We start from the raw sequence: 27787 nt of genomic DNA on the forward strand, positions 1-27787 counted from the left end.
ATGTTACAGCTTGTATTTGGACTCCATGTACTGTACACATCCCTCTTCTCTGTACTGTTGTACTGCTCCCGAGCAGCCACATCCTTTTTCTCGCTAAAAAGAAGAGCGAAAACTGAGCCAAAACAATGAGTACACAAAGCTGGAGCTGCCTCTGCAGAAAGTGTGAGCATATGCCACAGAAAAACTCTTCTCAAACTCTTCTTCAAATAGGCTTATGTCCTGGTTGAGTAAACAGGCCAAATGAAAAAGGATAAAGCACTGTCAATTTAATAATTTCATTGATAAATTCCTCTCTCAGTAATCTCCATATCTAATACATATTATTATTATAATACATATAAGTGTTCTCTGGGCATTTGTTAGAACTTGTCAAATGTGGCTTTATGTGAGAATTGAAGTACTTTTTCAGTGGTTAAGATAAACCACTATAATCAAGGAGAGCATTGATTATTCTATTGCTCGCAAAGCTGTACCCTCTCTGTGACCTGTTTCAGCAATTTTCTTTTCTTTGAGTTTTTTTTTTTTCAGATCTCCCTCCGGCTTAGAATTGTGCACGAAGACAGAATCAGAGACATCAGTATTGGACATAGTTCATATACCAAGGTTGCCTGCATGGTAGACAAATGAGAAGAAAAATGACTATATTGTTGCCAATATAGATAATACTGAAATACATTATGTTGTTAATAACCTTGACACAGAAAGGCCCCAGCAGGATGCTGAAGTTGGCAGTGTTTTATCAACCAGACAAGCATCACTGTTTGTTATGACCGTAATAAAGATAATTGCAACATAAATGGTTGAAAGCATGCCAACAGTGACTGAGTCATTGTGGCAGGTACAGACAACAGAAATACAGACAGCGTGTTTGTATTTGGCAGCTGCAACTATTAATATAAACCAACAACTCAAACATCAATACAATTGTTTTACATTTAAAATGTTAACTTATTACTCACTCACTCATTTATTCATTCCATTGATCCAGCCATTGATTTATTTTATACTGAGAAAAACATCTCCTCTTCCTGGTCACGATGGTGTCATAAATCAACAAACAAAAAAATGAAAAATTTCAGTTCTAAGCACAACAAACACAGCAGCAGTAAAGGAGACATTGGTATCCAAGTCTTACCAACTAAATACAACATTTAATTTTTTACATTCAGTTTTCAATCGAAATACGATTAAAGGTGTGTAAAGAGAGGGGTGTTTGTGGGCTGATGGTATTTTGAAGATCATTCCATGCACAGGGAATAAAAACGAGGAAAGTCATTTCACTATCTCCATTCGGATAAAAATGAATGAATGAGTAGTTTCACAATTACTGGTGTGATGTGACAGAAGGCTACAAAGGAACATGTAGGCAAAAATTGTATTTGCAATAAACAGCAACACGTGCATTTTTCTTCTCAGGCTTAGAGAGGAACATCCAATGGATTCAATTAAACTCTTGGACACGGATACAGCCGAAAATCAATATTGGATGCCCATAATCCTCAGGCCCTCAGATGGCACTGTACAAAAAAAAAAAAGACAAATGAGTCTGCCATGGAAATCACTGCATGTACTCTAGAACATTTTCAAAAATCCTTGTCTGTGAACATTGTTCATCGTGCCCTACAAAAATGCAGGTTAAAGCTTTATCATGCAAAGATGAGGTCATATGTGATCATGATATAGAAACCGTCGCTCATTTAAAAAAATCTGCATCTCTGATGGGATGGGTGTGCATTAGCACCCACGTAACTGGCAACTTACACATCTTGAAAGGCATCATCAATTTCGAAAGGTATAAACAGGTTTTAAAACAGCATATCCTTCCTTTTTCAAGGAAGGATATGCTGTTTCAGCAAGACAGCGCTAAACAACATACTGCATCTATTACAACAGCATTGCTTTATTGTCCTGGATTGATCGTCTACAGTCCAGACCTTTCACCAACACAAAACATTTAGAGCACCATGAAACTTAAGAAAGAAGCACAATGAATCCAACATTAGAAAATAATGGGACAACATTCCTCTCCTAAAGGTCCAGCAGCTGATCTTTTCACTTCCCAGATGTTTGCAGACTGTCACTAAAAGAGCAGGGGATGCCACACATTGGTAAATACGGTCCCCGTTCAAATTTCATGAGACGTGTTACTGCCATCAAACTCAAGATGAGCTAATATTCTTGAAATGTTGGAAAGAATCACATCAATATTTTATGTTTTTCTATGTTAGTTTCTGCATGAAATATATATTTATGAGATTTCATCACATTCTCTTTTTTTTTAACATTTTACACAGCATCCCATCTATTTTGGAACTGGTGTTGTATTTGCCAAGTATGACTGGCTAAATAAATTAGTTCCAACAAGAAATGCAAACGTGTAGCTATTATGGACTCAACAAAAAAACACCACCACACATACACACACACACACACACACACAAAGAAAACCACTATTTGTTTCAATCTGCAAACCGTAGGCTCAACTACTGGTACATAAAGATCTCAGATCTGCTCTGGATATCTAGAACATCTGAGAAAAATAACAACTTGTCCTGTACGAAAGCTTCCAGAGATTCAAGGGAAACAGAAAAAGGGGGAAAAATGCTGACAAGTTTTTATCTCCTGCTTTGAAAACTAATTGCTTTGCATTTAATGTGCAAACTCTGCTTGATGTGTATGTTAGAACTATTTAATAAAGCTTGTTTGTGAACCACCTGTCATGTGGTCTCTTTTACGGACTGTGTGCGATTGCTTTCCTGTAGGTCAGTGTAACATTGAGACAGCATCATCGGGTTATCCATTAATTCAAGGCTCAGCACACTCCCATTTCAAACAAGGAGGGAGGTTTAACCACTAAATCATTATGCCAGGTGTTCTCACTCCCTCCGTGGTTGCCTGATTTCTTTATAAATGCCAATACAATCTGTGCTCCCGGATCAAAAGCTCCAACTGACAGGGAATGAGAAGACATCCCGCTGAGAAGAGTCTGGACAAGAGCGGACATCACTTTGACCAAACAACTTGAGACAGATTTTACTCTGACAACACATTGCAAAGAGACACCAAAGGTGGAGAATACTGGACAACATTAAATATATATATACTACCTGACTGGCGTGAAAGCTAGGATCAAGAGACCGAAGTCCTTGTAAGAGAACTGGGATTGGGCTGAACCTTTTCACCTGCTGAAGATGGGCAAATCAAAAGACTCTGGGGTGGAGGAGAGACCTAAATGGGACAACAAGGTTCAGTACCTGCTAACATGCATTGGCTTTGCAGTGGGAGTTGGAAACGTGTGGCGGTTTCCCTACCTATGCCAGATCTATGGAGGGGGTGAGATGCTACCTTTGAGACACATTTTCTCCAGCTCCCTTGAGCTCAGTGAAGTTTGCTGTTGCACATTTAAATATTCTATTACTCTTGCAAATGTTGCACTCATGAGATGCTTCGGTCCATTAACATTCTAATTGTTTCAGTTCTCAAAATCAGTAACAAATTAACTGGTGTAATTGTCGCATCTGTGACTGGAAACTGCAGAGTCCATTTAATATTTGAAAGATTATGGGGAAAAAAATAAATAAATCGGGGACTGTATTGACTTCCTCATAGTTTCCAGTGCGATATGTGGAGCCACAAACTCCAAAAGACCCATGATCGGGGTTAAGTTACGCAAACAGGTAATCCTGAAAAGCGCTCGGAGCCTCATGTATTGACTCTGAGATTCAGATTCCCACAGAATGTGTTTGAGACACTGCTGAGCCTCTATATGACCCCTCTGAGGGAGCAGTTGGTAAACGTTAACTTATTCTAGCTTTAAATTTGTTGGTTTTTTTCATACACATGCAGGGAAAATTGGTGGAAGAGTTTGGCAACTTTCAAAAAAAAAAAAAAAAGTCTTGGATGGATGGATCAATGGATCCTCGTTATCTAAATGCATCTCTTTCTATTTAAATTTTGCAGGCCTATCTAATATATTACTCATTTTTGTTTAATGAAGATAACAAATCCAGTTGATTATTGCTGCTTTCTAACTGTGAGGTAATGTTTTGTTGTGTTATCAGGTGCATTCCTCATACCCTATTTAATAGCACTGGTGTTTGAAGGCCTCCCCCTGCTTTACCTGGAGCTGGCGATTGGGCAAAGGCTCCGCATGGGCAGCATTGGGGTCTGGAACTCCATCTCCCCACTGCTTGGTGGAGTTGGTGGGTAACCTGTAATCATTAGTAAAATCTTATTTAATAAAAAAAAAAAAAAGAAAGATCCAGTTATATCTCCATTTATTATTTGACTTTAATGTATTGAATAACTGAGTATTACACTCACTGCATTTTAAAAAATATACCGCAACACAGCACACGGGTGCAGTAATTATGTACTTAGGCAGATTTTTGGACTGGAGGTTGGAGAACAAAGTGCTTTAACCCTAACAACTCCACTTAGAAAAATCCAATTGAGGGAACATTTCTATGAAAGTATGTAGGTCAAAGAGCAATCCTTCTGTCTTCAGCTGAATTTCATTTTATTTCTTGGTTACAGGCATTGCTTCCTTGATTGTATCTTTCCTGGTGTCCCTTTTCTACAACACCATCCTGGCCTGGGTGCTCTGGTACTTCTTTCACTCCTTTCAAAACCCGCTGCCTTGGAGCTCTTGTCCCCTCAATGACAACCTGACAGGTGAGAAGAAGACTCTCTTCTTGGACAATCTCGCTACTTATGATAAATGCACGGTATCATGTGATGTGATGCTAAACCATGTCAGCAACTAAAGTGATGCCTGAAAGGTGTATGATTGTAATGTAGCCAATTTTGGTGTGTGGATTTTTCATAATATCAAGACTAAAGTTAAAAACTATCACAAAGAAAACTGGCTATCATGCTCCAAGTGGAATTTCGGGTAAGATTTATTATGTATATAAAAAGATTGCTTTATGACACAAAGTTATATTGCACTTCCATATAAATGAATCAAGGTAAGTTTTGGCAAACAGCACAAGTTGTTTTGATCATTTGTTTTAACCTGATAGGTGCCTTGTGTTTATTGTATGTTGGGAATCTTCATGAAAAACTGATCTCATTTAGATGTAACCGGTCTCTTATGGTCATATTTATTTTATTTTTTTTTTTTACTTTTAGGCTATGATATGGAGTGTGAGAAGAGCACCTCAGTGAATTATTTCTGGTACCGTGAGACCCTGAACATTACACCTAACATTGAGACCAGCGGCTCCCTGCAGTGGTGGATGGTGGTTTGTCTGGCCACCGCCTGGTGTGTGGTTTACGTCTGCTTCATCAAAGGCATCGACTCAATGGGAAAGGTCAGTGTGGAGCACAGGTGATGAATGTTTAAACCACATTTACAGAGTCAACCATATTGTCTTTTATTTTTCTTTTAATCTTTTCAGGCTGTTTATGTGACAGCCACATTCCCTTATCTGGTGCTGACCATTTTCCTGATCCGTGCCCTCACGCTGCCAGGAGCTACTGATGGTTTGCTGTATCTCTTCACCCCTGATGTGAGTCTGGGTAATTCCTGCTTCTGCGCGTGATGCAAGATTGCTTCCTGTGTCTCAGACACAAATGTGTTGTTCTACTTCTTGCTCCAGTGGGAGATCTTGAAGAACCCACAGGTGTGGCTGGATGCTGCCACGCAAATCTTCTTCTCCCTTTCTTTGGCGTTCGGGGGTCTCATAGCGTTCTCCAGCTATAACGATGAGAGGTAAAGACTCAAACTCCACCTGGTGGAATCGAGTGATTACAAAACTCTGCCCTTTTTTACTCTCTCTTTGTCTCTCAGGAATGACTGCGAGAGGGATGCCGTTCTTGTGGGAGTGATAAACAGTGCCACATCTCTCTATGGATCCATCCCCATTTTTTCCATATTGGGATTTAAAGCCAACCGTGCCTTGAATTCCTGTCTGCAAGAGTAGGCTTATCTTTTTCTGCTTTTAAAGCTTCGATCGTTGAGATACAATTATGTACGTTTTGAGAAGTTATTCCTCCAATCTCATCTGCAGAAACATCCTGACTCTGACCAACCACTTTGAGATATCAGACCAGAACATCACTGTAGACAGCTATGATCAGTGGTTTGAGCATTTAAATCAGACTTTTCCACATGACGTCTCCAGCTTGTCCCTAAGAGTTTGTGATCTACAAAAATTCCTTGATCAGGTACCTTTAACTTCAAAAACCCAACATACTATACCGAAGCTGCACACCTTTGTTCTCGGACCATAGCGTTCATCCTTACTGTCTCGTGTCTCTTTAATCGTTTTCCCCCAGAGTGCTTCGGGCACTGGCTTGGCTTTTATTGTGTTCACTGAAGCAGTGATTGAGATGCCAGGCTCCCAGGTATGGTCCATATTGTTCTTCATCATGCTCTTCAGCTTGGGTCTTTCCTCCATGTTTGGCAACATAGAGGGGGTCCTCACGCCCCTCAACGACCTCAAACTGGTGCCCAAGTGGATTCCCAGTCAAGTTGTGACAGGTACCTGCAAATCGGCTTAACTTGTTCTGAACTCATTTGAATTCTCTCTGTGAATTTGTTTTTTCTTTTACTTTCATAGGAATAATCTGCTTGATATCCTTCTTGGTGGCCCTCATCTTTGCCCTGGGTTCAGGCAACTACTGGGTGGAGGTCTTTAATAGCTACGTGGGCTCTGTACCGCTGCTCATCATTGCATTCTTTGAGATCATTTCAGTCACTTATATCTATGGAATGAAAAAGTAACTTTCTCTCCCTTTCTCCCCATCTTCCTGAGTTATTTGAAAATCACATACAATTTTGTTTCAAATTTTCTCTGGTTCTCTCGTTTTCTCTGACAGTTTCAGTGAAGACCTCTACTTCATGACGGGGAAGAGGCCCAACTTCTTTTGGAAGATGTGCTGGATGGTGATCAGTCCATTAATGCTCCTGGTGGTGTTTGTGGCCTACGTGGTCATCCAGGCACAGAAACACCCAACCTATCCAACGTGGAATCCAGATTATGTAAGCAAGTCAAGTGAAAGACATATAAACCACGTAGATGTACAAAATGAAGCTATAAATCTCTTGAACTGCAATAAATATATTTATGAAGTACATATTATGATTTCAAAAGTTATCCTATGACTGGTTGAACAGGATCAAAGTGCAGCAAAACTCTATTAAAAAGACAAAAGGGGTTCAAGGAGACCTCCATCAAGGCCAAAAGGCAACTCTCGACTTTTCTTGAGATGTCTTGAACTTGTGACAAAGAAGAAAACACAAAAAAGACTGAAAATTCTTCTCCTTTATTTATTTCTTATTATCATTAATATACATATTAACACCCAATATGACACAATATCCATCTTGGGAGGGGGGTGTCTACTCATTGAGGTGCTTTAAACTTGTCTAATCCAGCAGTACCTGATCAAACTTCTGTACTTATGGCACGAACATGTCAGGGGTTCCTACTTTGATCGTGCCCTGCCTCCATAACAAGTTTAACGAAAACCGGCCTATTAGTTTTTTTACGTGATTCTGCAATAAGTCAGGAAGGTCTTCTAGGTTGAGGAAAGGTGTTTAACCATCACTTAGCTTGAAAATAGCCATACATAAAACAATATATACCGTGTGTGTGGCACAGTTTTGTTAGAGAAAAGAAAGAAAACAGTGTCAAGCTGTTATAAATAATTCCACATATGCAACGGACCGAGATGACTCTATGACTATATGAGCAGTCGTATACTTGTAGTGAAAAGTCGACAGATATCAGCGATGGAGTTCCCCATAGCTCTTCCGTGTGAGGAATCTTCTTAAAAATGACAATTTTTGTCCATTCCTACAATCGTTTTCTGAACTGTTTGCACAGTATCTGTTCAACAGACGGCAGAAGACATAATATCAGACTGTTGGATCATTTTGAAACCAAAAGGTTTCCCTCAAGACAAAGCAGCAAGTGTGTGAATATTTGGCTCTTTCACCAGCTGGTGATTCACACCATCCCAAACAGATGCTCGGTGTTTGAAGGGTGTATATGTTTACATGTTCTCCTTAAGTTTTGAAGAATAGTTTCATTCTTTCATAAATAATTAGACTTAAGTGTGAACACCTTCTAAGACGTCATCCAAAAATGAGTCTTTTTCTTACATTTCTGTCTTTCCTCTAGGAATTATTCCCTCAAACGGAAGTGAAGGAATACCCAGGCTGGGTGTTTGCTATCATAATCCTCCTCAGTGTGGTACCCGTGATTTCCATCCCTCTCGTGGCTCTCTACAGACTGATCTGCCCTCGAATCAAAAAGTCCTCGACTCCCATGGACCTAAATCCCTACAACAATGGCGGCTTTGAGGCTGAAACCCAGGAAGAGAGGAATCAAAGGGTTTAAAGAATGTGGAAAGTTCCAAAGTTACTGCTTTCCGGAGAAGAGAAAGACTTTCTGATGGCTATCACCACTTTTCATCCCAAATTCACCTGACAGCTGACGTGAAGGAAACAAGAAAGAAATCACTCTTTTAATTCTGATATAGACTTTTCTGTTAATACTGATGATTTCGAAAGGGAGCAACCTGACAAACAAAGCCATTCGATGTAACTGTGAAGTTCTCGTGTACAGTGTTTGCAAACTGTGTGTAAAAGACATTCAAAACAAGATATCATTTGGAAACACACATTTGGATTCCACATTTACAAAATCCTTCATTTCAACATTGTTGTCGTTTTAACACTTATTCTGAGGCCGGGAAACATCACAAAATGAGATGCTATGCTTACTGCAGGAAATCAGCAGTGCAAAAAACCATGAACTTGAACAGCAAAAAAAGAAAAAAGAAAACCTTTGACCTTCTGAGATGACTCACACGGTTTCTAAGCACTTATTTACATGTAAATTATTTTCAAAGTGTCTTTGTGGAAAAATACCACGGAGTGCAAGTCAAAGTCCAGGGAGACTAAGAGCTGTGAGATGAGACCGGCTCCACCACAGTAGCTGGAAGATTTTAAAATATTCCTCTTTACCGGACAAGTTGTTGTTCTTCAGGGCGTGTTACGACTGAGCTTTATCACTTAAGTGTTTTATAACAGACGAATGTGGACTGTTCCTCTCATTTTCTACAATGAGTCAGATACATCACCAATTCTTCTGGCCCACTGACAGAGCGCATAAATCCAAGTTGCTGATTTAAACGTACAGTTTGTCCCACTCCGTTGTAGCTTGAGAATTAGACCAGCCAACAAGTAGAAGAAAAAATAAAAATAATCGCTTTTATAAATCTTAAATTGGACAGAAAATGTGCAAAATTCTGCAGGAAAAACTGACACCAACATTTTAGGGAGACCGAATAAAATCAGATACTTTTCTTTGGCTGTGCTGGGAACTGTTCGTGGATGTAGCTACTGGACTACGTCTGGATGGCCAAAAAGTCAAGTGGAGTCCTGGGGGTAGTGGCTTGTCGGACTCTGGCCAACCTCAGATCCCCCAGACGTCGCTCCAGACTGCGCTTCCCTGTCAAGAGGATGAGAGCAGAAAATGAGATGCTTTTTCCTGCTTTGGGCTTTAACTGTGAAATACATTCCTCAAAGCTATGAGATGAGATAAAAAGTGGCAAATAAAGACTTGCAGATATGTAGAAGCATATATATGGCTAGACTTGCTGGCCTGGGTGCACCTATCACAAAGTCCACACAGTTCTAATCAGGAACACCACAAGGAACTACGGCGTTAACAGGAATCGTGATTCAACTGCCTTTAACTGATCCCCTCTTCATGTAAGACAATAAAAAAAATGACACACACACACACACACATATTCTGTAAATCAAATGCTCTGTAACACTTGCTGTTTAATAATAAAATATATTGCCTTGTTTTTCCCTTTCCACTTCATTTTATCAGTACTGACTTGCTCTGAAAAAACGTGGATATTTGACTGAGTGAGGCACATGCTCGCCCCACATTCTCCCGTTACACCAGCACCAGTCTGTGTGTGGCATAAGCCGTGCGCAGGGTCTTTGTTCAAATACTGTGTGTACACAGTGTAAAACAAAAAAAACGTTTGCTTTTCTATGAATAGAGCTCGCAAGAAGCAAACTTCTGCGAAGATTCATTTAGCAAGCATCAAAAATTGCAGACCAATACACAAGCGATTACCCGATTTATACTCTTTGAATATTTGAGTATTTCCTGTGGGTACAAACGTTTGTGGAGGTGCGTCAGCAGGTCTTTATAAAGTGAACGGTGTTGGGACAGCACCAGCAAGAAGGACAAACAGAAAAGCAGCTCCACTGCCTCATACTGCATTACACCTGTCTGGGCTTTACCGCCTAAGATCAGTCCTGCAGGAAGGAGAAGAGATGAAATGATGAAATCACCTTTTTCAGTTCATCTTTTATTCAGCTGTATGACGTGTAAGTGTTACCTTTGTTGCTACGTCTGATTAGCTTACTGGCATACTGTGCCATGGCCCATATCATCTGCAGGAAGTACTTTGGGTTCTTAGCAACCGTCTGACCAAAGGGCAAACTCTGGGCACACACATGGAACCTGAAAACAAGAAGAAAAAAAGAAGTGGGAATGAGCTGAGAAAAGCGCCTTTTACATATTTACATTCTAAGATAAAAAAGGCAGAATAATCATGTCTCAGTCCAAAGCAGATATTGATTAACAGCATTGTGTTCATCTTAATAGAAATATTATTTCAACAGGCCTTTTTATCAAGTCAAGGCCAGAGTTCACATGATAACGGATGTGGGTCATGTGTGACGTTTATGACGTCTGTTCATCACCAAAGTGTCTCAACAGTAGGTGCGGGTGATGGCAGCATATGGCTTTTACTGTTCCTTGAACAGGTACAACAGAAAAGATGAGTTTTGCAGATAAAATTGAAGCTTTCTGCCATTTACCTGCATGCTTGCAGCAGCACCAGCTTGTAGATGTTCTTGTAGACGGCCTCGAGAGAATTAGTCTGAAAGAGAGATCCGTTGCTTTTATACATTTCTATTTGAAAAAAAAAAAAACAGCACACAGTTTGCTGGATTTTGCATTGATGACCTGAGATGCAGAGTGCTGCGCAACATTCCTCAATGAGGTTTAGATCTGGACTCTGTGGCGGCCAAACCATGTGTGGAACATGAGATCTCTTAAGACCACACTGCTGTTTGGTCCCAACGCCTTACGTTCACTTCTTTAAAGTAATTTCAGGGAACCATTTAAGATCTTTCTGGAACACATTTCTTACTCTAAGGAGATGGTGAACCACCATCCTCCCAGCTTTTAATAATGCACTGGACAGTTGTTTTTTTTCGTACTTTAAGCAATCTCCCCAGTTGTTTTGTTTGCTTGATGCACACCAATAATTAGACCCTTTTGAAACAGCATTTGTTCTTTGACGACATCGGTTAGGGTTGAATAACTTGTTGCAGAGTGAAAGTTGGGTCACAGGGGGCTGGGGCCTATCCCAGCTGCTATCAGGCAAGAGGCAGGGAACACCCTGAAGAGACTGCCAGTCTATCACAGGGCTCACACAGAGACAAGCGAGACAAATAACCAAGCGTGCTCTCTCCTGAGGTCAGTTTAAAATCACCAGTTAAGCTGGTGATTCTGGACTGTGTGAGGAAGCCGGAGCCCCCGGAGAGAACCCACGCCTGCACGGGGGTGAACGTGTCTGTCAATTATGTGTAGAGGTCAAACTTTACATTTCATAAAGACAGTTATTGTGAAACTGTGGGGAAACTCTACCATTTACCATGTTGTAGCCATCTAAGGGAGTCCCAGAAAACTGTTACAGAATTTTGTTAAAGCTGTCAAACTGCATGACTGCTTTCATGAAATGCAGTTTCAGTTCCTTGACGTTCGGTTCTTTGGGGGCACCTGAGGGCCATAAAGGATCACAAACCTTTTTGAATGTAAACTGGTCTTCTGTCTACAAATGATGACAAAAGATTAGCCTCCAGTCTGAGTCTGAGAGGAAGCTGTTCTTGTACAGAACAATCAAAGATTAAAGCTAAAAATGAAGGGAATGTCTTCAAAAAAAAAACTTCTTTTTTTTTTCTCTTTAACCTTCAGGTCCAAGAAGAGGGCATGGCATTTGAGCCTGAGGATGCCCAGCAGCTTCCTCTTCATCTGTTGTCCAGCTGCGTGGAAAGAGCCCAAAGTGAGGCTGTAGCGTAGAGAGAGGCCCGCGTAGCTGTGAGAGATGGAAAGTTTAACGTAAGAGAAGCAGAGGGGAAAAGTACTGAGGACTATAAACTGAATTTAGCATGGAGGAAAAAAAAAAGGTTAACAGTGGAGTTTATACAAGAATTTCTATCAGACTGGAAGTTTATGAGTAGGTGCAAAGTCCAGGGTGGGGGGTGTGGCCCACGCTTTACAAGAAACCGTAAAAGACAGTCAAAAAGCCCAATAACTACTGACGCTGGAAACACCCTTGATGCTGTTTAATTACAGCTGACAAGAGGTTTCACCTGGAATAGTCTTTATAGACGTCCAGTGAGTGGGTGTCCAGGAGCAGTCCACACCAGGGGAAGAGGCAGTGAGGAGGCAGGAGGCGAATGCCGGGACAAGAGCCCACGCCTCCTGGCACTTGGAAGTTGACCACCACTTTCTGCGGGTTGACTGCCAGACCGTACTCTGGCACTCCAGCCAGCAAGATCCTACACATGAGGATGAAATGCATCAGCGCAGTTTTTACTGCTTCGTCTTAAACCCCACTGAAAAGGTAGTTTCAGGAAATGAAAGAAAGGAGAAGTGCATCAGTCAAGATTGATGTCTGACAAAACGCGGGCGTCATACTTGAGGAAAGTTTGCGCTTCGTGTTGGTCTGGGGTGATGAGAAGGAAGTCATCCACGAGTCTCATTAAACGCCTGCAGAGACAAGAAAATAACACACAGCTAAAAAAAAACAACAACCAGGCAATACAGAGAGGCTGCCCTCTTGTGCTGCTGATGCGTTATGACAATCTTTACAGACAGACGAGCTGTACCCTTTGTTTTCAGTGACGCCTTTGAACAGGACGTTCTCCATGTGGCCGTAGCACAGACAGCAGAGCAGACTAGACACGACTGATCCCTGAGGAATTCCTCTGCACTGATGGTACGTCCTGCAACAAAGAGGGGCGACATTAAAACCAGAAAGTTTAAAAGAAAGAAACAAAACAACGCCCTCACATTTATAAATGAGGTAATAAATGCAGAATTTACTTCTTTCCGTACTGAACAACGCTGCCAGTCAGCATCTGGGTGAAGAACTGCAACGCCTCTCTGCCATGAAGATCTGAGCAGTAATGCTGGAATAAGGAAAAGTAATTAAAGGTTTAAATGTGGAGGGGGGGGAATTATCCTTTGCATTGAAATGAATAAATGTATGAGGAAACATATGAGGATGTCACTGTCACCTGCTCCACCAAGATGGCATGATGGACTTTGCCGCTCCTCTGAAGTGACATCAAAAATCCCTTCATGTTTGTGGATCCCATGCTGCTCTCCAGGAAATCTGCCTATGTGAACAAAAATGGCAAGTGGCTAATTCAAATAATGCATTCAAGGAAGCCCACCAACATCCCAGCTGAAGGTGTTTTGTAAGGAGGAGGGAATACTCCAATTTTATTATATAGGTGCACAACTTTTTCAGCTGTATGCTCACACGTTCATGTTTGTGAGCATCATGCTACCTGTCTAACAAAGGCCTTTTTCAGGCCCTCGTGGGAATCCAGCCAGATCTTAGCGTAGCGGCGGATGGTAAACACTTCATCCTGGACAGGTGACAGGGCCTGGCCAATCACCTCCATCAGTTTTTCATGTGGCAGGCTCTCATAGGCTCCACTCACATCCACCTCAAAGACAGACGAAAGGTTAATTTCGACTTAATAAGTTCAATCACACTATGGAAAATACACACTCAGGTGTCACAAGTCACCTTAACAAAGTAGAGGGGCTGTGGTTTGTCCTTCTGAGCTGGTGCCAGAGAGCACAGCACCTTGTGGATATCTGTCATGCCCCACACTGTGGAGCCCAGGAGGGATGGAGTGGAGAGCACGCAGGCACGCAGCATATCCAGCAAGTCCCGGACCCGCCCCTGATAGAACTGGAGGAAAAAGTAATATTACAAAAAAAACATGTGAACGCCCGCAGCACTTGGTACACTCACAGATATGAAAAGGAGACTTTAGGTCAGCATCAAGGCGTACCCTTGTTTTGCCATCTGCTCCCATGACTCGTGTGATGGGCCTCATGCCATCAGTCTTGGGAATGAAGCGAAGACGAGAAATGACAGTGCCTTTGGGGAGGGATGCCACCTGTGCTGGAGTCAACTCCTTCATCTGGCCTTTGGCAAGGTGACCCCTGTTAGAAAAGCAGGTTGTTTTTTAATCTGTGAGATGACGTCTCAAGTGGGCCTCTCTAAGTGAATGTTGTGTGTGTGTTTGCGTGTGTGTGTACCTGAAAGCCAAGTCTTGAAGTCTGGTCCAGATTTCCTGTCTATAGAACCTGATGGAGTTCTTCTGCCCCACACTCTCTGTGGCGTAGAAACAAGCTCGGACGAGGCCGACAACATAGCCGTCCAGGAGCCAAACCAAGAACTGACCCAGGATCTGTGTCCGATATGCGAGCTCACTGGGTGGGAAGCGGCCTGCAAAGGAGATCATTTATTCAGACCACCAAAAACATGCAAGCAACCAAAAACACAAGCAAAAAAAGACCATCCATGATTATCTCACCAGTCTTACTGATCTTCAGCCAATCGCAGTCATTCACCTTCATCTTCCACATCAGTTCAGCCAGCGAAAGCCTCTCAAACTTGCCGCTGCGCAGGAAGCCTCTTACTCTGACAAAGAAAAGGAGTCGGTTGTGGTCCGAGCCCCACAGCTCTTGTGGGATCACAGCAGAGAGGCATTCCCTGACAAAAAGGTAGACCCGGTGAGGAGCACAGTGCTTAGGTAAAAGGGAGTTTATCTCTCCGTTTCCTGCACTGCTCTCCTCGACCAGCGGGCACATCCTTTGCAGAATTCTGCTGTAGGGGCACTTTCTGTGACGCTGCAACAGCTGACTGAATAGTTGAACCATGTTGAAAAATCGCCGGGGGAGTTTCTTTGGCTTCTTCTTAAGACCGTTTAAATACGCCAGGCCCTCAAAGAAGACCATTCTTACCAAATCTTTCCCTTGCAATCTTCTGGATCCATCAGCACTCTTCATCTTCCTGTTAAGGAGGAAGCCATGCATGCCCTTACCCCCATACAGGAATCCCAGTGTGCGGATAAAACATTGCGACAGCGGCAAAGGGGGGAAAACCCCTGATCTCCAGCTGGGACCACCCTCCAAAGGAAGCACAGCTGCTGGCGTTTCAACAGGTTGCCTGAAACCAATCGTTCTACTTTCTACAATTCTCCCAGACAGCGTTGATTCAACAGACACGGGCTGTCCTTCCTCCACTTCCAGTTTGCGTTCTTGGTGTGCTGCCCCTCTCGTTCTTTTTGAACATGGCACCCTCTCCTCATCCTGCTGATCAGGACCTCTCTTTCTCTTCCGCTTGTTCAGTCTGTCATCCCTTCGCTTTCTCTTCAGGTTTACTGCAGGATTCTCAACAGCATGTTTGCTTCTCAAGCTCCCTGAACTTAGGTTTCTTACAAAATGAGAGCAATTATGCTTCCTGAATCGAGGCTGGAGGTAAAACCCACTTGAGGCAGTGGTCACGGACACCCTGTCATACACTGGAACACCACACACCTGAAAAACACACGAAGGAGGAACCGCGACGAATACAGAGCAGCTCTCCAGCAGGTACCGTGTGATGTCTGTACCAAGGCGTATTGTAACCTTTTTCCACAGGTCGCTGCCATGAATGTAGGCAGCACTTTGAGTTACTTCTCCCTGGAATTTGAAGTGGTCTGCATCCCGATCCTCCTGTGCCAGGGCCAGAATATTGTAGCCATGTGCCAAGACATTCCTTTTTCTTTTTCTTTTCAGAGTGTTGAGGACAAAGGCCAGTAGTTCTGGGAGAGTGCAAATCTACAATAAACCAAGAACACATTGTCATTAACACCAGAAGAAACCATCTCACTTTGAAATGACTAAATCGTGACACGTGGTTTTGCTCTTGTCATCGTTAATCATTTGAATAAAAATAATAATTACAAAGCTTGTCATCTAAGAGGTTTCCACGTCAGTAATAGATTATGGATATAGAGACGTTCATTTGAACTAGAAATTAGCGACAGCTATTATGTCTAAGCTACGTCATCTCATGAAAGATGTTGTGGTGTTACCTGGCTGCAGCTTGGGACTTGCTGCAGCTCCTTATCAGAGCACACAAAAACACTCCTGACGAATGATTTGAAGCGGTTCGTATCTGACTGCTCAATGATAACTGCCCTCTGTTGTTCTCTGAACACGATGCTGTCCGCAAACTCCTCCAGGGTCTGTGTGTGTCGATACAGGGACCGGACGATGTTGAGCACACCGGACATATCAGTCGTCGACATAGCGACTGCCTGAAGCCGCTGTAATAATTTTAGAAAAGGAAGAGTATCTACATGGCTGCTAACAATGCTGCTGCGTTGGGGCAATAATTTACGTGTTTTAATGGCCCGCGTTGCGCTTATCAAATGAAATATCAGTTTAGTAAAAGTGTCCAATCAGAAAGGCTCACACTGACTTGGAATTCGCAGTTGACCAATAGCCAACTCGAAAAGGCATGTTGTCTTGTTTTTCGACCACAGTGGAAACAATAAATTCCATCTGTAAAGTGAATAACAAAACATAAATTTAAAAAAAAAAATTATACTTAAACGATTGTATCTCTCAGCTGCATATGAAATATTTTTTGTTGGGAAACAGTGTGTTGCATTTGTGAAACATGCGCTGCAGCGATGTGTGAACTTAATACAAGGAAACTAACCAGACTAAATAAACATGTAATTTTAAGGTCTATGATTCGATATAAAAAAACAGCACTGATAAAAAGCAACGAGGTTTCTTAAATTTTCAACTTTTTTTATTTGTATTATCTGACCGTTAATAAAAAAAAACTGAGTACACATAGAAAAACACATGCTTAAAATAGGTGCAAAAGAAAGAAAGAGACGACTATTCTGTTTTAGAGTAATGTGGGTGGGATTAGGTCATAGTTGTATTCGTAGCGTGTCCTTTTATTTCGAATAGTCTTTTTCTTTTAATACAAGCCTATTGCTGCCCTCTCGTGGTCCCCTCGAGCATAGGAGTTGTACCGTGATTGGTGGAAAGACGCCCCTTTCGCTTGTACTGAGCCCGCGAATGCACTCACGTCTCATATTGCCACGGTTAGCTAGCCGTTAGCTTAATGTTGTCACACTCCTGATTAAAACAGCTCCTGAACTGCGTTGTTGCACCCGACACGACGCTGTCTGACTTTATATCTCGTTTATCCCCAAGTATCTGTTCCCTGTGAACCACTGAAGATACGCGCTATGGCGGACAAGGACGGTAACGTAAATGTCTTAAATTACACCAACAAAAAAACAATGTCTGACACTGTGTGAGCTAGCTACCCAGCTAACTCGGATAGCAGCTGCATAGAATTTGGCAATCTGTCGCCGCAGGTCGTTCGTTCTTTGTTTTAGTATTGTTTCTCAACAGCTTGTGTAATCTTCTGGTGGCAGCCGAGGGCACAATACAAACTGGTTGTGAATTTGTTATTTGCTTATTGGCGCAAACACAACTTTAGATAGTTGTTGCTAAGGCCTAGAAGCATAAACCCCGTTTAAATAAACGGCAAGTGAATTTTTGGTGGATCTTAAGTAAAAAAGATTATTCTAATGTAGCCATCACCCATTACTGGCTCTGCCGTCGCTGTGCCCATTCTAGCTGGTGCTTTTGATGATGCGGTGGAAGAGAGGGTTATCAACGAGGAGTACAAGATCTGGAAGAAAAACACCCCCTTTCTGTATGACCTCGTTATGACCCATGCTTTGGAGTGGCCCAGCCTGACTGCTCAGTGGCTTCCTGATGTTTCCAGGTAGGCCTTTCTTTTTTTATTTTTAGCACAGTGGGCTCATAGTAGTTGCCATTTGTCGCCATGTGAACGTGCACCCTTTTTGCCCAGAGGTGTTCACATTAGTATCAAGCTTTGTGTTCTTTTCACCAGACCAGAGGGGAAGGATTACAGCGTGCACCGACTGGTGTTGGGCACTCACACTTCAGATGAGCAGAATCACTTGATTGTTGCCAGTGTCCAGCTGCCCAATGACGATGCTCAGTTTGACGCCTCCCAGTATGACAGTGAAAAAGGAGGTTGGAGACTTCTACATGTTCAGAAATAATACTATTAACAAAGTCAGATGTTTTGTTTTCATCAAAAGGTTCTCTTGATTGATAACATGCTGGTGTAATCTGTTTTAAGGCCAAATTGTAAATGATACTGCATCGCCTTCGTGTTGTAACGGTAAAATGTAAACATATGTCCCTGAAGAGTTTGGAGGCTTTGGCTCAGTTAGTGGAAAAATTGAGATAGAAATCAAGATCAGCCACGAAGGAGAGGTGAATCGCGCTCGCTACATGCCGCAGAACCCCTGCATCATCGCCACCAAGACCCCCACCTCAGATGTGCTGGTGTTCGACTACACCAAGCATCCTTCCAAGCCAGGTATGGAGCTCACAGGCACTGCGAGACGCCGCTGAGAGAAAAGAATGAATGAAAATACAAGTGGAATAGGTTCTGTTTCTCTGATATTCTGAAAAAAAAGGCATCAGTGGATTTATTTTTTTGATGTTGTCCATAGACGCTTCAGGAGAATGTCACCCTGATCTGCGTCTCAGAGGCCATCAGAAAGAAGGTTACGGTTTGTCCTGGAATTCAAATCTGTCAGGATTCCTCCTTAGTGCATCAGATGACCACGTGAGTCAAAATACATACATTTTGATGGTTTGATGGAAGTGTTTTTCACAAAAAATTGTGTGTGTGGGGTTGGGGCTACACCCTCGTTAAATTCTAAGGTTTTATGTATCAGAACATTTTTTTGAAAGATCATCTGGTCTTTCACAGAACTTACATTTGGATAAAAAAGACAATCAAGTACATAAGTGGGAAAGTTTACTAACAAGTGGAAAAACCAGCAAGTTGTCACAGTGTTGTAGGTCATGTGCAGTTGCTCATCTGAGCAAAGCATTCAAAAGCCTTTTCAGACCTGTTAAGTGCGAGCTAATTTGTATTTTGTTCTATTACATCCTGGTGTATAAAACCTCTTCTTCACATGATTCTGTGTTGGGGATTTTGAGCAATCTGCATTTCTTGTCGTATTTATTCTGAATATATTTCATGAAATGAACAGGTCCTCAAAGATTAGATCTGAAATATTAGCTTGGTGTTAATTTCTGGTCACTCCTCCATATGCAGACAATCTGCCTGTGGGACATCAGTGCCGCGCCAAAAGAAAGCAAGACCGTAGACGCTAAGACGGTCTTCACCGGTCACACCGCTGTGGTGGAAGACGTCTCGTGGCACCTCATCCACGAGTCGCTCTTTGGATCTGTGGCAGACGACCAAAAGCTTATGATGTGAGAATCTCATGCACAACTCAAACCTCACAAACAAATGAAGTTAAAGCAGCACAAAAGCAATTACCACCTGCCTTTTTTCCCACTTTTAGTTGGGACACTCGTTCAAACAATACCTCCAAACCCAGCCACGCGGTCGACGCCCACGTAGCAGAAGTAAACTGTTTGTCATTTAACCCTTACAGCGAGTTCATTCTTGCCACTGGCTCAGCAGACAAGGTAATTCCGTGTTCCATTACGTTTTAAGTATCAGCGCAGGTGCATACAGTTTAGAAATCTTTGTCGATGCAGATGATTATGTTGCTGTTTTGAAACGAGCGTTTTGTTGAGATAAAGCGTATCTTTGCATCCCATCTGTCTCCTGCCCACAGACTGTAGCTCTTTGGGACTTGAGAAACCTGAAACTGAAGCTGCACTCTTTTGAGTCACACAAGGATGAGATCTTCCAGGTGAAGTATTTACCTTTAAGTACTTTTTAAATTTTATTCTAACTCCAAACTTGTTTCCTTGTGTGTTCTGACTGGCTTTGTTTTTTTATTTTTTCAGGTTCAGTGGTCACCTCATAATGAAACCATACTTGCATCGAGTGGAACAGACCGCCGCCTCAACGTTTGGGACCTCAGGTATAAAACTTACTGTTTTAGCGTTTGTGAAAGGATCAGCTTGTGTAAAACTCGAATCCAGCTCAGAGATCTTGAAGACACAAGATTTTTAAAAATGTCATGTGGGGTTTGTCATTGTTTCCTGTTATTTATGCATTTGTAGCAAAATTGGAGAGGAGCAATCACAAGAGGACGCAGAAGATGGCCCCCCTGAGCTGCTGGTAAGTTTTTTTTATTTTTTTTAATGCCTGCCTTGGTTTAGTACCTCGCTCATGGATAACATTGTGTATGGATGCACGACAAAAATTGTTCTTCTTTTACTAGTTCATCCACGGAGGCCATACAGCCAAGATCTCTGACTTCTCTTGGAACCCCAACGAGCCCTGGGTCATCTGCTCTGTGTCTGAGGACAACATTATGCAAGTTTGGCAAATGGTAAGATGGCTAAAAAGTGTTGTTCTGTACTGTGTTCATCTGCAGAGGGAATACAAATTCCTCCTAAACACTACAGTGACAGGCGATATACCCTGAAGTGTCAGAACAGGCAACAATAAATCTACAGGAAAAGTGGTGTGATGGGAGATTCCTTGGCATTTCAGCGAGCCACAAAACAGAAAATTGCAGTCAAGAAACTTTTCTTTATTTAACATTTGGAGTGATTTGATCAGGGCACAGTCAGGACATGGAAGAGAATTTTTGAAAATGGTAAGTGTAATAACCCATTTGTGTGTTAGGATTCTTCAATTATTTCTCATGCTTTTTAAAAAATGTTTTATTTCCTACTAAAATACACGTCTGAAGACTACTGTAATGAATGTCAGTAAAGCCAGCAGTTAGGCATGTATCGACAGGGTAAAATTAGTCTCTTTGGGAAAACCCAAGTCTCGAATTTGGAAATATGGAAACTTGTGAGTATTTGAACCCTTTTGACAGTTTGTTGCAGAATAATCAACACTGATTCTCCTGTTTCTTTTAGGCTGAGAACATCTACAACGATGAAGATCCTGAGGGCACGACAGACCCCGTAGCCACAGCGTAACCTCTATGTCTGCTGTTTTCCATCCATCTTCACCTTCAGCCCAGTCATCCCGCAGCTATACCAGCGGGCCACTTTATGCTGCTAACTGTAAATACTTGAAAGACCTAATGTGCGTTGCCCTGGTTCTTTTTCTATAAAAGACCTGTCCTTTCAGTTAGTTACCGCCTCTAAAAAAACAAAAAAAAAAAGGAAAAAAAAAACTCATCTGTTTTGTCGCAGTGCACTTACAATATTTTGGAAATCAGATTTGCTCTTCTTTGTACATTGAAATACTTTAAACAATGCTTTTTCTATCAAACCAAAAAAAACAATAAAATGTTTTTCCTGAGCCTAAGCTCGTAGTCTTACTCGCACCGGTCTTCATTTCCACTAATCTTTCTGCAATATGTTGCGCACGTCAGGTGTTTGTATCCAAAATGTGTCAGTTTAGCCGCTTCAGTCTGGTCACCATCTAAATGTTATTTTTAACTGCTTTTAACCCATCTTTGGGCCTGCTTCATGTCATGTCGACGCTTCCGTTTATGTAGTGCTTTGTATTTATTAGAACGAGCGTCTTGCTAATCCAGCAGGTATTCCTAAACAATCTGTTATAGTACTTTTTAGTTAAGAGTTGGCATCACCTTGCTGCTTTGCTTAGTATTTGTGTATGTTGTGATGTCATGGTGCTCTGCTTTTCCTGACCTCATTCTCACTCCATTATTCTATGTCCCACCGTTTAGTTCTTCAGACAGCTTGCCCATATAAGTACAAGAAGCCCTCTCTGCTCCTACGAGGCAGACGTTAACTCATCATTTGCACTTGGACCAGGAGAAACAGCAGACCTTTATTCATAACAAAAAACCTTCCTACATGCTGCAGTCTGCTTAATCTTTACAGACAGTTTAAAAGCTTTTGTCAATTTTATGTGTAAAGTGCATTCACTGTGCTGAGAATTGAAAAGAAAAACACACAATAAAGGGTTAAATCACAGCTGTTTTTGTCAGCTAGGACGATCATGTCGTGTCCTCGCGATCGTGCTTGTTGTGGTCCTCAGTGGCGGCCCTGAGAGAAAAGCACTCGAGTTATAGTTGCTGCCTTAACTGATGTGCAGATTTAGCAAAGCCAACATTTTCTAAACAGAATGTAGAAAACATCCAACGTACTGAAAGAGAAAGAGCTAAACAAGACACACAACCATGCACACTAACACGCACTCCGAGGGACAATTCGATTAGCCTAACGTGCATGTTTTTGGACGGTGGGAGGAAGCCGGAAGCACATGTTGGAACTAATTGGGTAAACTGGTAACAGGTCAGCAACATGTTGGGCAGAGGTTCAGCAGTCTGCAAACCTACAAACTGTTGCTGTTTCAGAATCTTGTTCCTCAACGTGAAGCTGGGAATTCTGAATGTTCCACCATTTATGTTGGATGATATCAACTGATTCAGGGACCTGGAGAAATCTCCGAATTCAAGGGTCACGGCCCAAAATCCATATTGGATGCTTGAGATCTTTGGTCCCTCGTATTAAAAACAGACACGATTCCTGAAATGATTTCTACATTCTGTTATTAATAATGTATTGGTTGGTGAAATTTGCATAAACCAATCCTCGCATTCTGTGGGGACTTGGGGCTGAAGATCAGATAAGTTACCTGTGGAGTAGGAGCTGCTTGGCGAGGCTGTCTCTCAACTCCTCCATCTCTTTAGTTTTTCTCTTTTGAATCTCTAACTCCGTCTTCAGCTCCCTGCTGCTCTCCTCCAGACTATGCACCGTCTCCTGTAAGTGAGACACGACTTCACTCATTTGTGTATCAGGTCCCCCTGTGATTTAGTGACCATCGAAAACAGCGCCTGTTCCTAAATGAGTCTGAGCGCCACCGTGAAGTCAGATTTAGTTTATTACCTTGTATCGGCCCACGTCCTCCCATCGTTGTATGTGAATAAGTTTGAGCTTCTCCTCCAGACAAGCCCTCTGCAGTTGCAGCTGTTGAATCTCCTCCCCCAGAGGTCTCAGCTGGGCCCTCAGCTCTTGAGCTTGCTCCTTTGTTTTCAGCAGCGCGCCAGCTGCTGCCTCCCTCCTTTTCAGCAGTGCCAGCAAAATTGGTTCGTACCTGAGGATGGCGAAGTATTGATAGTGAATTGAGTTATGGACAAATAGCCTAACTGGGGTTTAATGCCTGGGAATTGAATACCAGACACGGAAAGGAATAAGCGACTCCTGTGAATAAATCTTTTAAAAACAGTACCTGTCCTCCAGGGCTTTCAGCCCTCCCTGCAGATACTGCTGGAGATCCCCGCAGGAAGTCCTCCTGCCCTCGATCAGCTCCTCCTGAGTGTTGGCGGTCTGATTGGAGCTCTGGGTGTGGAGTTGTGCTTGTAGGTCTAAAAGCTGTTGCTGCTGGGCTGACCTGAGCTGGCAGCCCTCCTCTGTCAGCTGGAGGAGCAGAGAGTTGATCTTTTCCTGGAAAATAAGAGAAAAGAGAGCCTTGATGTGGAGGTTTTTCTGGAACTGTGGTGCACATGGAGTTTGAGTGGTTTTCTGGAGAGGGGTCCTACCTCTTCTCTCTTCAGCAGCTCCACCCCACGGCGCTGGTTGTTCATGGTCGCCTGACAGAGGGCACAGTCCCTGGCCGTTGCAAACAGCTTCCTCTTCAGCTTTCTGAGCTCCTCCTGCAGCCCCTGCCTCTCCAGGTTCACCTTCCACATCTTCCTCTCCTCTTCCGCCCTCTCTTCTTTGAGGCTTTGTATCTCCCTCTTCCTCTCCTCCCTTCTTCCCTCCTCTTCCCTCTTGATAACTTCCATCAGCTCTACCACCTTGTTGTCGATCCACTCCTCTGTCTCCTCTTCCTCCACACTGGTCCCTGCTGCCTCCTCTCTTTCTTTTTGCCCTCTTAGCTGCTGCACCTCCAGCAGCTGCTCCCTCCTCCTCTTCTCTAATCGCTGCACCTCCTGTATACAGGCCTCCATCTGGGCCCCCAAAGCTTTTAATTCGTCTGTGCCAGATCCCAGATCTGTGGCGTGCATCTTGAATTCATTTCTTTCTTCAGCTGGTAACTCTGCATCAGTCGCAGTTACATCTCCATTTGTTTCTGTACCCTCATTAAGCATATGTCCTGTCTCTGTTTCTTCTTCTTCTTCTTCTTTTTCTGTGTTATCTAAAAGCATTTTTAGCCCAGAGAAGCTAAACTGGACACCTCTGTCTTCTTTGAAATTGCTCTGCCCCTCTGGTGTTTCCACTGAGAAGCTCACCAACTTCTCACAGCTGGGCATAAGGTTTTGGCTTCCATCAGGGGCTGAATCCACAGGGATTCTCCTCCTGCCGTCGTCAGAAGGTTTATCTCCCTCCACAAAAGCTTCAAACTGCACTGACTGGGTGTCCAGCTTGAGTGGCCTCTCTTGCATAACGGGCACCAGTGTCGTACCCCTATAATGATGAGGATTCTTCCTGATGTGGACATACTCTTGGCTTGAATCTGCCACCCAATCCTGCGGCTCGAAGTCCATGCCAGCCTCCTCCATACAACTCTCCAGCTTGGCTAACATCCCCAACAGCTGGCCCTCATAGTCCACCATGGTTTCCCTCAGTTTGTTACCTGCTGAGGTGAGAGGCATCTCCACCTGGTGAGAAATGTCATACGTGTCGATGCTGGTGCCCAAGCGCTCACTTTGAACTGGATCTTTTTTTGTTCCAACCTCTTCTATATGCGTGTCTATGTAGCTGGTGGAGAGATAGGCTTGAGAAGATGTACCTCCATAGCTTCCTGTTGCAACCTCCTCTTTGCCCTGACAGTGATTTGATTCACTCCGACTTGTTTTATTGTAACTTGCTGAGTATTGCGAGCTCAGCGAAATGCCTGTAAGCTCTTCGCAGCTCTTCAGTAAGTCATCCATTTCCTGTAGGTATGGCTTTATTAAAGCCGACTGTTTGAGCTGCGTTCCTGTGAGTCCAGTTGGGTTTTTGTGGTCTTCTCTTTCTTCCACGGAGGATCTATCTGGATCCCCATCCTCTTCTTTGATGAAGAGTGGCTCAAACCCAGTAGATGAAATGTCTTCATTCAGGTCATCCATTTCTTATGACCCACTTTAGATGTGGAAATCTCCTTTAGATCTGTATCTTCCCTCTGATCAAAGCAGATGAATATAGTAGTCGCCTGGGCTCTGAGGAGGAAGTGAAATGGGGAGAAAAGGATATGTCAAATGACACCAGAACTGGCCTGAGAATCAGCAGCAACAGGTCTTATGGAGGGATGAATCCTCCCCAGAGCCTGGACCTCAACAAGGCAGCTAACATCCAAAGAAGAGCTTTGGAAAGTCCTTCAAGAAGCCTGGAGAACTATTCCTGAGGACAAGAAAGCTTGTCTAAGAGGCTTGAAGAAGAAAGGCGCTCAATAAATAGTTGCATCTGTTTCCTCTTTTTCCGGCAATATAGAAAGAAATGACTGTCGGCTCAAGACTTCTTTTCACAGAGCTGTAGAAAATCGATAGCTGTAAATGTTGGCATCATGTCGCACGCCACAAATGCTAAGCCTGGCTGTCACTGATGGCACAATAACATAGGTGTGAGCAGGTGTTAATATTTTTGCCAGAGTTTCCAAGCTATGCGATGGGATGTATTAGCACATGTGGGAATGTGAAGTGGAACAGCTAAGCAGGGGGCATGCTACTGGCAGCTGTTCTCTTAGGCTAGATGCCATGCCATGAGACACGCCTCAGACAGGCCTACTCATGCATTCATTAAACAGTGTAACACTGATAATATCAACTCATGCTGGGGGCTTTTGTTTGAAGCTCCCTCAACTGGCATCGTGCAGATTACATTTGCGAGACCATTATCATAACATGCCTTTGTGCCTGCTGACAGACGGGCCTATGTTCTCTTCTCTGGAAAATAATGTAGCTGGAATTATACTCTTGTAGGTGTAAGACAAGTTCAAACTGATCAAACTGACCCTGTAATGAGATGTGTAATATAGATAGGGCATGGAAGACAAGCTTGTGTGATTCCTGTGAGAACAGCCTCCAACAAGGATTCAATATTCAGCTCTCGTGTTTCTGTTAATTTAGGTCAGACGATAGACATACTATTGAGTGCATGAACATCTATATGAACTATAAGGTTTTCCCGGCCCTACAAAGCTCTGGGGAGGACCTGCCAGTGACCGGCTGTCCTGCTGCAGGCAGACACTGGCACCAGGCAACATTCCCTCAGAACTTCACCACCCGGAGGAAGCTCTGACCTACATTTACCGACTAACCTAAACATGAACTTTTCCTCTCCTGCTCAGCAAGAACAACCTCAAGATTTAAGACTTTTTTTTTTTCTTTTTTTTTTTTTTGCAAGCTTTGACTTCACGTGCACAGCAAATACTGTGGGGTAACTGAGTTGTGTGAAAAGTTAACGAGCATCGTTATTACAAACCACCGTATGCCGAATTCAGACATACCTGTACTTACCGCTCAACATGTATCCTTGTTTTCCTCCGTCCCTGAGCTGGATCCTGGTGAGGAACGTTCTTTGGACAAGATGAACAGGTTGTGGTTCAAACGACAGAGCGGAGTGAGCGGCGGCGAATGAGCGGGAGAAGTGTGTGCAGATGGACTGAGGGGAGGGGGACCAACCTCCTCTCCCTCAGTCCCTCTGCTGCTATGTGTGACCATGACTACCTCGGATCTGTTTAGGTTTATTAATAAACCCTGGGTAAGCAGAAAGAGGAGCAACAGCAGGCTGTTTCAAAGCACAAGAGGTGAAAGATTCTTTTGAAAATGATCGTCAAGGATTCAGACTCTTTTAAGCATTTTCATCAATAACTCGCCGCTGTCTTAGAGCGGTCGCCCTTATTTCAAGAAATCGCACCTTTTAAAAGAAAGACTTTCAAATGAAATGGATTTGCAGGATGATGACTTTTCGAACGCACATCTCTTCGTCTTTCCCTCGATGATTCCAGTGAGACCAGAGGTGTTGCATCCAGAAGAATGTGTTACGGTAGCTGAGGTGTGTGTTTGTGAGGGGTTTATGATAAAAGAACCTCATTCCAGGATTGCATCCGTGCCTCCTCATTATCAAAGACTCTTTAAATAGCTGCCTCTACTTTTGTGGCGGTACTTCCCAGGGGAGTATTGGTTTTCACCTAAACTTCTGACCCCAACAATTGAGCGGACAGGTGGTTGTGAGCTTGAGAACGAGAGGGCCGGAAATAGCACGAAAGGATGAGGCACATAACAGAGAAAGCAGAGATGGTGATGATGAAATGATGATCAAGGGAATGCAATGTTGAGAGAAAACAGTGACAAACAGATTTTACTGCAAACCGTCTCGTTGATCCACAAATAATTTCATTTTTAGAATTATTTTTTAATTGTAGACTTTCAACTTCTTTTACCGGATATATAAATGGCCTATACATGAATATATGTCTGTTATTTCTTCACAGATTTCATCCTTTTCATGGCGCATTGGGAAAATGTATAACAACCCAGCACCACTAGGTGGCGCCACTGTTCAATTCGAACTCTTTATACCAAAGGTAACGGAAGAAAATGCTGAGTCTTTCTGTTTTAGAAACAGCCACAATCACTGCGTCCATTTAACAGTTCACTTTTATGTGGCAAATGTAGTAAAATGATGATGACTCTACTGTAAATGGCTGCACTAATATACTCTGTGTTTGTCTTTGTCATACA

At 42.8% G+C, this 27787-nt stretch overlaps 4 protein-coding genes across 4 annotated transcripts; 2 read left to right on the forward strand and 2 right to left on the reverse strand.

Annotated features, from left to right (window-relative positions):
* Nucleotides 1-2959: 2959 nt before the first annotated feature.
* Nucleotides 2960-8351, forward strand: slc6a18 (solute carrier family 6 member 18). The gene is made up of 12 exons (XM_072370658.1): nt 2960-3333; nt 4062-4202; nt 4537-4674; nt 5134-5315; nt 5403-5513; nt 5604-5716; nt 5795-5923; nt 6015-6171; nt 6283-6487; nt 6567-6726; nt 6826-6988; nt 8133-8351. The coding sequence occupies exons 1-12, from the start codon at nt 3192-3194 to the stop codon at nt 8349-8351; spliced, it is 1860 nt and encodes a 619-aa protein (XP_072226759.1). The 5' UTR covers nt 2960-3191.
* On the reverse strand, nt 7306-16514 carry tert (telomerase reverse transcriptase). Its single transcript, XM_072370657.1, has 16 exons — nt 16220-16514; nt 14675-15962; nt 14397-14586; nt 14147-14300; nt 13876-14043; nt 13631-13792; nt 13355-13456; nt 13161-13246; nt 12944-13060; nt 12753-12824; nt 12425-12613; nt 12021-12147; nt 10865-10926; nt 10381-10505; nt 10160-10297; nt 7306-9467 (listed from the first exon to the last, which is right to left on the reverse strand). Exons 1-16 carry the CDS (start codon nt 16433-16435, stop codon nt 9364-9366), a joined length of 3300 nt encoding a protein of 1099 aa, XP_072226758.1. The 5' UTR covers nt 16436-16514; the 3' UTR covers nt 7306-9363.
* A 709-nt stretch (nt 16515-17223) lies between these two features.
* rbbp4 (retinoblastoma binding protein 4) lies at nt 17224-21459 on the forward strand. The gene is made up of 12 exons (XM_072370228.1): nt 17224-17414; nt 17796-17946; nt 18076-18221; nt 18400-18573; nt 18710-18825; nt 19324-19484; nt 19577-19703; nt 19856-19933; nt 20031-20107; nt 20250-20307; nt 20411-20521; nt 21063-21459. The coding sequence occupies exons 1-12, from the start codon at nt 17399-17401 to the stop codon at nt 21123-21125; spliced, it is 1278 nt and encodes a 425-aa protein (XP_072226329.1). The 5' UTR covers nt 17224-17398; the 3' UTR covers nt 21126-21459.
* On the reverse strand, nt 21053-26697 carry sync (syncoilin, intermediate filament protein). Its single transcript, XM_072370227.1, has 6 exons — nt 26561-26697; nt 23663-25264; nt 23353-23567; nt 23010-23217; nt 22759-22883; nt 21053-22166 (listed from the first exon to the last, which is right to left on the reverse strand). The coding sequence occupies exons 2-6, from the start codon at nt 25172-25174 to the stop codon at nt 22118-22120; spliced, it is 2109 nt and encodes a 702-aa protein (XP_072226328.1). The 5' UTR covers nt 25175-25264; nt 26561-26697; the 3' UTR covers nt 21053-22117.
* Nucleotides 26698-27787: the final 1090 nt, after the last annotated feature.

Source organism: Leuresthes tenuis, unplaced genomic scaffold (assembly GCF_036924035.1).
Source record: "Leuresthes tenuis unplaced genomic scaffold, fLeuTen1.0.hap1 SCAF_18, whole genome shotgun sequence".
Taxonomy (NCBI): domain Eukaryota; kingdom Metazoa; phylum Chordata; class Actinopteri; order Atheriniformes; family Atherinopsidae; genus Leuresthes; species Leuresthes tenuis.

Coding starts and splice junctions, on each gene's coding strand:
- tert (XM_072370657.1), bottom strand. CDS start 16,435: ATGTCGACGACTGATATGTCCGGTGTGCTCAACATCGTCCGGTCCCTG. Junction 14,044..14,146: donor GAGCAGATGGCAAAACAAGG/GTACGCCTTGAT, acceptor TTTTTCCTCCAG/TTCTATCAGGGGCGGGTCCG. Junction 9,468..10,159: donor GCTGACGCACCTCCACAAAC/GTTTGTACCCAC, acceptor TCCTCTTGACAG/GGAAGCGCAGTCTGGAGCGA.
- sync (XM_072370227.1), bottom strand. CDS start 25,174: ATGGATGACCTGAATGAAGACATTTCATCTACTGGGTTTGAGCCACTC. Junction 23,218..23,352: donor CTGAAAGCCCTGGAGGACAG/GTACTGTTTTTA, acceptor CGCCATCCTCAG/GTACGAACCAATTTTGCTGG. Junction 22,884..23,009: donor AGGACGTGGGCCGATACAAG/GTAATAAACTAA, acceptor TCTCACTTACAG/GAGACGGTGCATAGTCTGGA.
- rbbp4 (XM_072370228.1), top strand. Junction 18,222..18,399: donor GTATGACAGTGAAAAAGGAG/GTTGGAGACTTC, acceptor ATGTCCCTGAAG/AGTTTGGAGGCTTTGGCTCA. Junction 20,308..20,410: donor ATGGCCCCCCTGAGCTGCTG/GTAAGTTTTTTT, acceptor TTCTTTTACTAG/TTCATCCACGGAGGCCATAC.
- slc6a18 (XM_072370658.1), top strand. CDS start 3,192: ATGGGCAAATCAAAAGACTCTGGGGTGGAGGAGAGACCTAAATGGGAC. Junction 6,727..6,825: donor TATATCTATGGAATGAAAAA/GTAACTTTCTCT, acceptor TTTCTCTGACAG/TTTCAGTGAAGACCTCTACT. Junction 6,989..8,132: donor CAACGTGGAATCCAGATTAT/GTAAGCAAGTCA, acceptor TCTTTCCTCTAG/GAATTATTCCCTCAAACGGA.